General features: G+C 36.1%; 1 protein-coding gene and 1 non-coding gene across 2 annotated transcripts in view; one reads left to right on the top strand and one right to left on the bottom strand.

Moving 5' to 3' along the window:
- Nucleotides 1-7,819, top strand: part of LOC140235927 (cubilin-like) — a 48,283-nt gene extending 40,464 nt beyond the window's left edge. Inside the window, exons 32-35 of the mRNA XM_072315919.1 lie at nucleotides 851-1,018; nucleotides 2,569-3,208; nucleotides 3,907-4,100; nucleotides 6,575-7,819. Of these exons, the coding sequence (XP_072172020.1) occupies nucleotides 851-1,018; nucleotides 2,569-3,208; nucleotides 3,907-4,100; nucleotides 6,575-6,730 (1,158 nt within the window). The 3' untranslated portion in view covers nucleotides 6,731-7,819. The remainder of the gene's footprint in view (nucleotides 1-850; nucleotides 1,019-2,568; nucleotides 3,209-3,906; nucleotides 4,101-6,574) is intronic.
- A 4,180-nt stretch (nucleotides 7,820-11,999) lies between these two features.
- Nucleotides 12,000-12,072, bottom strand: Trnak-uuu (transfer RNA lysine (anticodon UUU)). Its single transcript has one exon. It is a non-coding gene; the product is annotated as a tRNA-Lys (tRNA).
- Nucleotides 12,073-14,041: the final 1,969 nt, after the last annotated feature.

Here is a 14,041-nt window from a genome sequence, read left to right as displayed (position 1 = left end):
TGCCAGTAGCAATTCTCAGTATGTCGTCGTTGCTAGTCTTGCAGCATCTTCCTTCAAAGTGCCTTGGAATAAGAAAAATATTATAGAAAGTTCTTTGCAAGGGTTACAGTATACATATAGTGAATGGTCATGAGTGCGATGGTGCACTACATTACACACGAGGTGAAAGATGAGGCGCTCTATGCAATGAGGCCAAGCAGAGTTGAATAATGCGCCTCATCTTTCACCGAGTGCGAAATCTTGTTCCAGTGCACCAGTGAAGACCATACACTATTCGTTGTAAACAACACCTCGAACATCAACAAATGTGTTCCACACAGATACTCAAATTTAGCACAGAAATGGCAAACATTTTCTGTAAAGATGAATGAGTAGCCGCACAGTCACAGTCGCTGTGTACGTATTTACACGAAGCTGATCAGTTGAAGTTGTTTACAAAAATGAGTGACAAAAGTACGCGCTTGTAAGCGCACTTGTAATTGTTGTGTGCGCGCAGCAAATGTTTGTTTATTATGACATCAGAGCTGTGCAATGCAACAAAAACTTCAAGTCAAATCGTGAGTTTAACATGGGAGTCGGTGGAAATGGGCGACATCAGCCATGCACTATCCATTTTTTGCTCTAACAAAATTGCACGGCTGACACCCAGAGCGTGTGATGGAACTTTTAACTAAATGTCACATGATGGGCAAATTAATGACCAATCTGAAAGCTACATTTCTAATTAGGTGTTGTATATACTGTTTCATTTGTTTCATGGGAAGCATACAAAAGACATTCCAAATGAAAGTGACATGCTTGTTAGGGATTCATTAATTGTCACAGAGTGTCTGGATTCTCTTGTTGCTAGGTAACCAGCATCCCAGATGGTGCCAGTGAGAAGTTTTGTGGTTCCAGGCCTTCCTTCACCTGGCGTTCTCATTCCTCTACTTGTGAAGTTCACTTCCACAGTGATGAATATGTCAAGGCCTCTGGCTACACAGCTGAGTTTACTGCAGCCCCACAGACTCCTAGCAATGTAAGTTAACCCTAGCCGGGCTTTTTTGGGTGTTCTGTGGCCGGGGAGGGGTTGATTCAACCCCCCCCCCCCCCCCGAAATCTCGGCCGTCGATCGCGCAAACGCCATGAAATTTGGCACATGCATTACCTGTGGCGTAATCTACCAAGCTATACATAAAGAAATGGAAATTTTTGTCATTATAATTAACTATGCTAATATATGCATAAAATCATACATTTTGCTCTAAATCAGAAATTAAAGCTCCTAGAATCCTAATTTTTGGTGAAAACATTCTTTGTAGCATTCCTAACAATGTACTTGAGAAAAAAATTTGGTATCAAAATCAATTTCTTATGTATTTTCTTGTTTTATGAATTTCTTATGTATTTCCTTGTTTTTTCGACCTTTTGTTTTATCATTTTTTTTCCGCAAAATTAATGACAGAACCTATTTCGAGCATAATTATGCTAAAATTAATTAGTTTCAGCTTAAAAAAGTGAAAATAATCATATCTTTATGAATAAGAAGAGAAAACTCCATTTGCATAGACTTTATATACAAAATCACGTTTTTGAGCCATTTTCAGTCTGACAGGCATATATAAAACGTTATGCAGCGTCGTAACGGTATGCGCGATTTTTGCGAAAATGGTGTCAAAAGATGCGCGAGACTTGAAAGTAAAATGTCAGCAAACGGCGCGGTCAAAAACTTTCGCGCAGCGGAGTAGTCGCGAAAAATGTCAAGGGCGGGGGGGGGGTTGATTCAACCCCCCCCCCCCCCCCCCGGCCTTTTTAGGGTTAAAGGACAAGTTCACCTTCATAAACATAAGGATTGAGAGAATGCAGCAATATTAGTAGAACACATCAGTGAAAGTTTGAGGAAAATCGGACAGTCCGTTCAAAAGTTATGAATTTTTGAAGTCTTTGTGCAGTAACCGCTGGATGAGAAGACTGCTGCAGTGTCTGAATAACTTAGATGTCACATGCGTACAACAATATAAGGAAAATATAAAGAAAATTTCACAAATTTCATCTTTTGAAAAAAGTACACATTCCCCCGACTCATTACTGACAAATGTTATGGGTAATATTATTCCCCCTGCCTTTAGAAAGAGGCAAGTCAAGTGCTCTTTTATTATGTGAAAAAAGTGAAAATATGTTGAATTTTCTTTACATTTTCTTTATACTGTTGTACGCATATGACTCACAAGTTGTAGTAGTCTCCTCATCCAGCGGTTCCAACACAAAAATTTTAAAAATTCATAACTTTTGCATCGATTGTCCAATTTTCCTCAAACTTTCACTGATGTGTTCTACTAATATTATTGCATTCTCTCAATCCTTATATTTATGAAGGTGAACTTGTCCTGTAATATTCAGAATATACTGTAAAAGAAAACAGCAATGAAAATTATGATTATTCGTGTAATATTTGATTGACAGTTTGTTCTAATAAGAATCTGGACTCAGTGCAATATAGGCTCATAAAAATCTTATTTCTGTTTATAACAAGAATATATATTTTTTGTGCTGTGTAACAAATATTGATATATTCCTTAATTTTCACAGAATATTCAGCCACCATATGGTCCTTACCAGAACTACCCACCACAACCTCAAGTTCCAGAATACAACCAGCCTCCCCAACCAGTGGTACCAGGTCCATATGAACCACCTCAACCAGTGGTACCAGGCCCCTATGAACCACCCCAACCAGTGGTGCCGTTACCCTATGAACCTCCTCAACCAGTGGTACCAGGCCCCTATGAACCACCACAACCAGTGATGCCGTTACCCTATGAACCTCCTCAACCAGTGGTACCAGGCCCCTATGAACCACCCCAACCAGTGGTACCAGGCCCATATGAACAACCCCAACCAGTGGTACCATTACCCTATGAACCTCCTCAACCAGTGGTGCCAGGCCCCTATGAACCACCCCAACCAGTGGTACCAGGCCCCTATGAACCACCCCAACCAGTGGTACCACTACCCTATGAACCACCTCAACCAGTGGTACCATTACCCTATGAACCACCTCAACCAGTGGTGCCACTACCCTATGAACCACCTGAACCAGTGGTGCCATTACCCTACGAACCACCCCAACCTGTGCAGCCTCCTCCGTACGTTCCACCAGAGCCTGTGGTACCAGCGCCATATGCACCGCAACCAGTTGTTCCAGCACCTTACCCCCCTCAAGAGCCAGGTTTGTTGATTTTTCCAACTCTGTGGATTTATGTCACTTCACTCTCCAGATTCTAATCTCTCAACTTTTCTCTATTCATGTATCTCCTCCTTTGTCTATCAAATTTGTTTCTGTGTTATATTAGCTTTCTGTCCGTTGTCATCTCCTCCACCAAATGATACATAGAAGGCAACATTGCTTTATGTGTTTGTATGTGTTTTTGATCCTCCACCTCAGACATTTTTAAGAAACCATATTGCCCATAGGCTGTTATCCCAGTCAAGCGAATTGCAGATTAGTAACATTCTCCTCCACTTGTATACCCTTAGATATGTTCGAATGTTTGTGTGTATGTACAGATGTATTATACACATAATTATTCTATTTCTTTCAAGTAATCTTGTTCATATTTTTGATAATGATTTCTTTTGTACATATGGAGAAATTTGACAAACTGAGACAAACTAAAACAAAATCATACAGTGCGCATCTTTTTATAAAAACAGTTACAATGAAATACTGGATATGATAAAGTAAAAATTTACATTTCAGTATTATCATCTGTGTGTTTTCATATTATTTACTGTTCAACTGTGACAAAATTTCGATATAACGAAAGAAAACTGCCGATCCCAAGGACTTCATTATAATGGGAGTCACCTGTATTTGAAATTTGATAAGTAACTTTAATCCTTTTGTCCATATTTTACATTTTTCAGCCACAGACTGCCAGCAATCCCTGCAGGCACTGCCCGGAGTGACTCGGTCCTTTGCCACCCCACAGTGGCCTGACCGCTACCCCATCAACGTCCAGTGTCAGACGGTCATCACCTCGGCCCTGGGCACAAGGATACGCATCAGATTCTCCAGTTTTCACATAGAGGCGGAGAACTGCGCCTTTGACTATGTGGCAGTAAGTTTCCTCCTGAACCAAACAATGGTTTCAAACAAGTGAACAGTGAACATTGGCCCTGTTTCACTAACAATGGGAACTGTATGAAGAATTTGATAGCAAAACGGGTCAAGTGCCGTTTTTAAAAGTTTAAGATAGGTCCATCACATGAGAGCAAAAAAAAAAACACACAAACAAACAAAAGTTGAACAAAAGAACTTTCCAGTAATACCTCGCTAGTTTCATAGAAAGGAATATTCTTGAAGTTATGATGAATGATATCCCATATTTTCTTTTTATAGTATTTTCTCTATCTTTGTTTTATTTTTTTAGCAGCTTTACTCACATTTCTCAAATCAGCAATAATGGAGTTATTACATTTTGCAATCAAGGTTTTCATATGGAGCCAAATATTGAACCCAAAGTTTGGATGGAATCAGATCGGATCTACCAAAGGGTAATAGGGAAAGACGTATGGACACTCAAGATGTATTCTAAAATGTGGCAAAGTGGGCACATGATATTTGCTGTGAGACTGCTTAGTGAAACAGTTTCTATCTAACTTCTGAAGACTGACTGATTCCAAACTTGTCCCAAAAATAAGTTGAATTGGACATAGGATTGATTTTAGAGCTGAATGAAACAGGCCCCTACTACCACATCTTTTGTCCCAAGAGTAGTGCTGAAACATACATAAAACATCACTTATCACTTCATACTTAGTGTTGCCTAGTCCAGTGGATAGATCAAATGTCTTTATCCATTATAAATACTGTATGTAACAAAGAAAAATTCATACCATTCTATTAAAGGCGTAATTTACAATTTGCAGATGAAAAAAAAAACAGAACAAAACAGCATTAGTGCTTCAAAATAGTTGTAAAATGCGAGTTAGGGATAGAAACAACCAATGTAAAAATTTGAACCAGTATAATCCATGTTATGTATTGTTAGATATACAAAATGTGAGCAGTTGTTATAATAAAAATGTTTCCAGACTAAACCGTCTACAGTTATGGTTTAATGAGACATAGTGATACACTGTATGTGACCCGCTACAACAAAAGGATCCGAAATTTTCTGAAAATGACATGATATTATTCCCGTACTCTTCTTCTTTAATTTCATATACAGCACAACTCATAAAAGTACTCGGTTGCAGAGATATCGATGATTTTATCAGCGCATGTCATGTGGTTGAGGAAATCAAGAGTTTCGAGAAAAACGCCTTCAAAGTTTTCCTTCAGACGCTATCATGATCATGGGGAGGCGAGACAGTTTTAACCACTTGACAATAGAAGGCACGCTCCTAGCGACCTCCGCCATGTTCAGTCAAGCTTAGCGCCAGCGGTCTACGCACGACCGATCAGTAATCAGGATGCCACGCACTGACCAATAAGATCACTCCCTCCTTGATAGGGGCGGAGTCTAGCTGCGGCGCTAAATCCAAATCTTTGGACATGTTTCTCTTACATTGAAAGTTGGAAAATCATGGCCCAGAAAATGCAAATTTCTTGCCTTTCCTTTGATCATTTAGCATCGAAATTTCGGCAGATGATGGACAAAACATTAGACTACAAAATTATGCCAAAAACAGAAAAACGATTGTTTTGACCAATTTTGATGATGTGACTTCAAACTCGAATTTCTTGGCTCGGCCGTCGGCGACTCTAGGATCCTTTTGTTGTAGCGGGTCGCATATATCCTTATATTTTAGGCTTTAATTGCAAAAATTTCATATGGTAGGATGTTTTATGATATGTACAACTGACCTACACATATGCATAAAATGTGATATCTTGAATATTTCTAAAACCACTGCTCTCAAAGGTAAACAGAACCTTTAACCTTTAATGGGTAGCTCCATTGTGTACCTCTCCTCATAACTGATTTTCCTGTAGGATTAATTGTAGTGAAAGGTCAGAAGCAAATAACCCCCTCTACTGACTTGTACAGTGCTTCACTGCACAAAATTTCTTCACTGTGATCTGCCAGGTAGTGGATCATAGTATTGCCTTCAAAGGAACAGTGTGTGAGCATTTCAGCCACCTGTTCACGCGTGATGAATATGCCAGACAGGAAGTTTTAATGTTACTGTAAAACCAGAAATTTTTGCTGCATGAAACTTTCTTGAATTTTAGCCAATGGCCTTTTTTTTTTAGCATTAAAACTTTCACAAATCACACCTGGCATTGGATACATTGTGTAAACAAACAGATTCATGCACAGTTTACTATTGCAAATTTGGCTTCTTGCATAATTTGTTAAAGTTTCTGGTTTTAAAGTATTTTACTTTCCTGTGAAGTGATGCTTTTCTAATTCTTGCACATTTTGTTAATTTTTAAGCAGAAATATTTTTTTAGATATATTTTAGAAATATTTGTAAAATAGCTGAATTTTTTTCATGATAAAAATCATTATTTCAAGCAGCAAATAAAAATTGTTTTCTGTGAGATATTCCGTGCAATCAATTTTGTTCCTTTTCTTTCATACAGATAATAGAAGCGGTGGCAACAGGCCTACCGCCCCGTTTGTGTGGAGAGAGGGAGCCCTTTGTCTACGACACGAAGACAAATCATGTGACTATCAAGTTTGTCAGTGATGCCTACGTGACCAGGCCTGGTTACCTAGCAACATACACACAAATTTAGTCACAAATATATGAGTGGATCCATTCTACCATCATGCCATTACCATGGCGATGTCATGTAATGTACACTTCAGTCCCATGTCTGTTCCCCCAAGGCCATAGCCAAATGCACCAAGCAAACATTGCACGTCGGACTATCGTAATAAACACTTTAACAGATTCGATAGTAAGGTGAAAATGGTCTTGTATCTAAATTATGCAAACATTATTCCTTGGTACTAGCAAATGTGTTCAGCATTGTTAACTTCTGTTTCGAAATGGTTCTTGCATTTCCTATATGTCACTCCACTAAAAGTACCGCTGTATCTCCAGAAATATCCCTTTTAATTACATTCTAGCTTTTTTTATACAATGATTTTAATCACAAACTGTTCTTTTTTTTAATTCTCTTGTTGTGACCTCTATATTTCATAATATAAAGAGGTGCTGCAACACAGTGCATGTGGAGGGAGCCCCAAGTTTCTGAAATATTTTACCTGTTTTGAGTGTATGAGAGTCGTGTGATGGATTCAGAATGTTTGAAATTGTGTGACAGTTACCCTTGGTTGATGTGCGATAGTAAGTCTTTTATTAGAAAAGACGGGCAGGATTTGTTTCACTAAAGTTAGATTTCGGTTTCCCTTTACACATTAACTGTAGTAGATTCCAGAGCTGAATCGGGAAATAAGGGTACTTGTGGTAATGCATGAAGCCAAGTAATAAAGTGTGTCTTGAATTTTCAATGTGTTAGGTTAGCACACATCATACAAATACTTTATTTGAAGAATTAAATTCTGCAAAAGTTTGTAAAATAATTGTAATAATGAACGTTCTGTGCTGGAATAGACTTCTAGTTTAGAAATTAGCGGTGTCCCTTTCCTGTGGCAGATATTTTTCTTTTTATCAAAACATTGGAACGTGGACTACCTTAATTTTTGTAGCTTTGTTGTTTTCTCTGTAAATATGTTAATGTTACAAATGTACGTGTAAGTCTGCATACATTCCATGTTCTTATCACATGTTTAGTATTGTTTCACTTTCATAAAAGTACCAGGTATCATGTTAAACCTTTTTTCCTTCTGATTTTGCTTGAAAAAAAAAAATGACTTTTGTAAGCAATTGGTTATTTTCATTCATAATTCAAGGAATATCATGCATTGATAAATGTGTATTATCTGATGTAAATTATCTCCTGAAAATGGACTAATAATGATTTGAATTTACTGCGACACGGACAGATCTTGGAACTTCACAAGCATTTATGGCAATAGTTCTATGAAATGAATCATGAAATAAGGAGAGTTTTGGTCATGAAACTAAATAAGCCAAAAATTTGTCTTGACCAAAATGTCTAACAATTGCATTTGATGTCTTCTTGTAAAGGATACAACATGCTTTCCATGTTATCAAAATTATTGTTTACGTAGAGTTCATTTATTGCATCACCATGGTATAAAGTACCTATGTAATGATTATTTGTGATTTTCCTCTGACAGAAGAGTGAGAAATAATGATGATTTTATTTTCATTTATTCATTTATTTGTGCACTATGATCATGTCAAAGATGAATATTGAAAGGTTACAGATGTACTGGTGAAAATATCAATTATGAATTTAAAGAGTAAATCTTTTTCATGAAGGGAAAAGGTGGATTTAATGTGTGCACAGCCTGCTTAATAAAAGCATCCATTGCAAAGTGGATCTTGTTCAAAATAAAAAGTTCAGTGATTTATCCAGTCGTGCAGTCTACTGCCTCAATTTGTCTATGTTGCTTTAGGATGTGTGTTTGTGTGTGTGTGTGTGTGTGTGTGTATGTGTGTGTTTGTGTTTGACTGTTGGTGTGCTGATGTGCAACCAGTATGGCCCGAATTCATTCAATTCGTCGACGAAATGATCATTTTGTCAATGAAATGTTGTCATTTCGTCTACGAAGTGACTGATTCCGTAACAAAATAGGCCATGCGACACTTGGCGCTCCATACAAATTGTCCATGGTTTGAACCATGGTTTCAATTGTACCACCTTTGTGAATTCGGGCCAAAGTGTTTGTAGCCTTTATGCAATGCTATTAGCTATTTCTCAGGCAGGCAAGATAATGTAATTTACATCAGGAAAGACAAGAATGATTTAAAGTTCTTTCGATTAATTCAAAGAAGAGACAGCGTGTGTAAGTGTTGCAAGAATTTTCAAGAATATCAAGAAAATGCCAAGAATATTCAAGAATATCCAACTGATATATGTACACATGGAAATACAATAATCCAAGAACAGTTGTAATACATTTTGTAAATATTTTGTGACCAAAATGGCAGTAGATGAATGAAGGAAAGGGGGAAAACAGTACACTGTTCTCTCATAATAAATAAATACACGTAGCTTGCTTGTAGATCTCACAAATTATATCGATTTACAGCAGGAAATGCAATCACTGTACCGTATCAACTGATAGAGAAAAGGGGGTCCTGGTTTAGAATGAAATATAGTGTGTATTTCAAATTCTCGTACTATTACATGTATTCAAATACTCTGCATTATATTTCAGCAAAAGAAACAATTCTTATCTTGTAATGCCTTTATGTATGCACACAAACACAAAGTACATGTAATTGCGAAAATCAACTCGGACACCTGTATCATTTCATAAGAGAGCCGTACAACTTGTGTGTTTGGCCAACAAATTGTTAAATCCGTATAAATCTGTGTGTAAATCTGTCAAAACGTAGAGGAACGACCGTGACACCAAATTCTTTCATATTTTCACATTTTGTCAGTGTTCAAGACAAGTGTTCAGTATCTTGGAATCTAAAAAAAAAAACAAAAAAAAAATGTCATTGTGAAAAGAATTACAGGTAGTGTTATGACTCTATCAAAATAGTAAGTTAGTAGTCACTCGATACAATTCAGTTAAAAAAAAAAAAAAAAATCCCTTTAACATGTGATTTCAAAAAAAAAATGGTTCTCTCTCTTCCAGAACGGCTTTATGAATTAACACATCAAATAAACTCCTCCAAATAAGTTCTGCAATTAAAGTTTGATTTATCATATTTTTATACTCGCATTATCTTCATTAAATATAACATCATATATAAGAAAGCCCGATTAATTACCTTTAAAATGACACCTCACTTACTATGATTGGGTGTTCCGGGAATGCACAGTATGACTGAGTATGAGGGAAGGTCAAATGTAAAATGTTGCAAAATAGAGCAAACGTGTCATGTCAAACAGTATAATTCCCATTTGCTTTGACGTTTCAGGGAAGGAGTGTGCTTTGACGTTTCAGGGAAGGAGCGTGCTTGAAAAGAATGCATTGTGAGATTATCATTAGATTCCAGGCTTCATCCATGAATTAAAATCTGCAGTAGTATGTGCAGATTAAAATTCAACATAAAGGCTAACCAAACAGTCATCTAATGTCTAGGAAATGAGAGTTTTTGAAAGTTCTGTCACTTCAGCAGTGCTTATTCCAGTGGCTTTTTTTTTTTCATCAAAACTGTACATTATCAATAGCAGAATTCTTGTGACTTTTCACTTTTGATCTGTCCCCATACTCAGCTGTTTTGCACATTCCAAGAACACCCAATCATGGCAAGTGTGTCATTTTAAAGATAATCAGGTGTTTTTATGATGTCATATTTAATGAAGATAATGTGGGTATAAGAGAAATATGATATATCAAACTTTAATTGCAGAACTTATTTTGAGTAGTCTTTCTGCAGTTTTTATTGGTTCCACTCATAACATCTTGACCCAATGCTATTGTACTATCACGTGCCTTTTTATTCGAGATTTTATGATTTCTACTCAATCTTATTCTTTTTATAATTCTTAATTGTTTTTAATTGCTGATATTACGCTCATTCTGTATCGGCTGATTTATCTGGTTCCCAAATGAGATAATTCTACCACTATTTGGAACACAGCATCCACCAAATTAATTATTTCACGTTTGCTCCATTTTTCTCTTTGCTGTATGAGATTTGTTAACACAACAACACAAAACAAAGTTAAAATCATTTGAATCGTTTGAACATTCATGTTTTCCGATATTTCAATTATGCTTATTTTGGTGAGTGTCCTCATATACGTTCATCACCTCAGCATGCTTATCATGTTATTGTAACGTTTACTTCAGAGGAATAAGAACAAAAATAAGGTAGACGAAACAATTTAATGAAATTGATAATTGTTAAATGAAAGAAAGAAAGATATTATTCAGAGGGATGAAGGTTCAGGTGCAAGTTTCTTCACTTTGTCTCCCTCTACAAATTAAAATTGTTAAGATCGCAACTGCTGATCTGTAAGTAAACAAACATTGATAATTGTTTCTTATAATAAAAAAAAAAGAATAGATTCGTGCTTTCATACAAGGTTTTCATTTTGCATTTCCCTGTCAAGTTATAGATTGAAACTCCACACCATCGTCAAATTTGATAAAGCGCATATAAACAGACTGCTGAAGTTTTACCCACTTCCGACCAGAGATAAGAAATACATTTTTAATGAGACTGTGATATTAGTAGTAAACGCTTCCGTAAATTAAGTTGAGGTGATGATTTCATGGCTCCATGAATAGCCAATTGAGCTAAACAAAATCCTTGATAATTTCTGTGTTTTTTACGATAAATAAGATGAACGATTTAAAAAAATACATTTTTTTTGTTTTGTTGTTGTTGTTGTTGTTGTTGTTGTTGTTGGTTTTTTTTTTTTTTTTTTTTTTTTTTTGGGGGGGGCACAACCAACGGGAAAGTAAAGTGAGTTGATAACGTCATGATCACATTAGCTAGTTAGAAATGTGGCTTAGACCAATATCAGTTTTTGCCAAAATCATGAGAATTTTTCATTGGACTATTCGGGTTTGTTTTTCCTATTTATGTTTGATTTAAATTAAATTTCTACCATTTTCTTTTATTCTTCAGAAACTACCTTTGTTAAAATAAACTTATGAAAGGGTCGAGCTGTGCTCTGGGTGCACAGTCATTACATTTTTTAAACATGTCTATAGCAATTAAGTTCAGTAAGTTTTCACTGCAAAAAAAGTATTCATTTTCAAAATCATATGGTAATTATAATGATATTAAACATCTAAAATCATTTTTGGACATTTTATGTGGTTCCAATGGATATTATGTTAGTGGACATGAATAAAAGCGATTATCTGAAGTGTTTTGTATTATCTTCACGTTCTTGGTTCAAAATTGATATGAAGGGATTCAAGAGAGATATACAAAAACATCGGTTCCTTGTGCAGGTCAGAATTCATTAAGAAAAAAAAAAGAAGGATGTCACACACCCGATAGGGGACTTGAACCCCTGACCCTCAGATTAAAAGTCTGATGCTCTACCAACTGAGCTAACCGGGCTTACGATCTCTGTCATTCAATTTCATTTCCATGTCAGTGCGATAAGTAATACACGTAACCGACTTAAGTTATTCAGTGACACTGCCTTAATTATCTTCAGTTATTTCGTGGCGCGGAATCTTCTTCATTATCTCCATTCCACGGACTGGGCAGAGAAAACCTATTTCAAATAACATTGACACTGATGTGATTTCTTTCGAATGTGACCTGGTATCTTGTAATATCTAGCAGCTTTCACTTAATATGATTTAGTTTATGTTTTTGGTTGAACTATGACTAGAAAAGTTGTTTGTGTTTGTTTGTTTGTTTCTTGTAGTTTTTCTTTTCTTTTCTTTCTTTTGTTTTGACTATTAAGAAATACTGTTTTCTAATCGATGGTGCACAATTCAGTGGTGGATCCGAAGCGGAGCGCACGGGCGCCCCCCCCCCCCCCTTCGTATTTCTTATTAAAACAAAAGAAATAAAAAAGAGAAAAAATTGGGAGCGTACGGCCCCATTCAATTTTGTAAAGGCGCCCCCCCCCCCCCACACACACACCTTTACGTAATTCCTGGATCCGCCCCTGCAATTTCATCAGAGAAGCATAAAGCGTCGAGTGCCCAATTGCTCTTTCCTTGGACCACTAGAATTCACCTCAGTGGCGGATCCAGAGGGGGCGCACAACACAAAACAAAGTTAAAATCATTTGAGTCATTTGAACATTCATCTTTGCCGATATTTAAATTGTGCTTATTTTTGTGAATGTCCTCATACACGTTCATCACCTTCGCATACTTACTATGTTATTGTAACGTTTACTTTAAAGGAATAAGAACAAAAAATAAGGTAGGCGAAACAATTTAATGAAATTGATAATTGTTAAATGAAAGAAAGAAAGATATTATTCAGAGGGATGAAGGTTCAGGTGCAAGTTTCTTCACTTTGTCTCCCTCTACAAACTAAATTTGTTAAGATCGCAACTGCTGATCTGTAAAGTAACAAACATTGATAATTGTTTCTTATATTTAAAAAAAAAATAGATTCGTGCTTTCATACAAGGTTTTCATTTTGCATTTCCCTGTCAAGTTAGAGATTGAAACTCCACACCATCGTCAAATTTGATAAAGTGCATATAAACAGATTACTGAAGTTTTACCCACTTCCGACCAGAGATAAGAAATGCATTTTTAATGAGACAGTGATATTAAGTAGTAAACGCTTCCGCAAACTAAGTTGAGGTGATGAATTCATGGCTTCATGAATAGCCAATTGAGCTAAACAAAATCCTTGATAATTTCTGTTTTTTACGATAAATAATAAGGACGATTTAAAAACACACCTTTTTTTGGGGGGGGGGGGGTGTGCAATATCCTAAGGATTTGTAGTTGCAAAACTGTTGATAAAATTTGTGCACAACCAACGGGAAAGTAAAGTGAGTTGATAACGTCATGATCACTTTAGCTAGTTAGAAATGTGGTTTAGACCAATATCAGTTTTTGCCAAAATCATGAGAATTTTTCATTGGACTATTCGGGTTTGTTTTTCCTAGTTATGTTTGATTTTAATCAAACTTCTACCATTTCCTTTTATTCTTCAGAATCTACCTTTGTTAAAATAAACTTATGAAAGGGTCGAGCTGTGCTCTAGGTGCACCGTCATTCCATGTTTTAAATATGTCTATAGCAACTACGTTCATTAAGTTTTCAATGCAAAACAGACGTTACATTCATTTTCAGAATCGTATGATATAATGATATCAAACATTTACAATCATTTTTGGCATTTTCTGTGGTTCCAATGGATATAATGTTAGTGGACATGAATAAAAGCGATCAACTGAAGTATTTTTTTTTTAATTCTCTTACCGTTCTTGTTTCTAAATTGACATCAAGGGATTCAAGAGATATATCTTTAAAAAAAAAAAAAAAAAATCGGTTCCTTGTGCAGGTCAGAATTCACAAAAAAAAAGAAGAAGAAGGAAGATGTCACA

The sequence above is a fragment of the Diadema setosum genome, chromosome 12 (genome assembly GCF_964275005.1).
Source record: "Diadema setosum chromosome 12, eeDiaSeto1, whole genome shotgun sequence".
NCBI classification, from domain to species: domain Eukaryota; kingdom Metazoa; phylum Echinodermata; class Echinoidea; order Diadematoida; family Diadematidae; genus Diadema; species Diadema setosum.
Note: the sequence above shows the minus strand (reverse complement) of the source record. Positions and strands in the feature narration are given on the sequence as shown.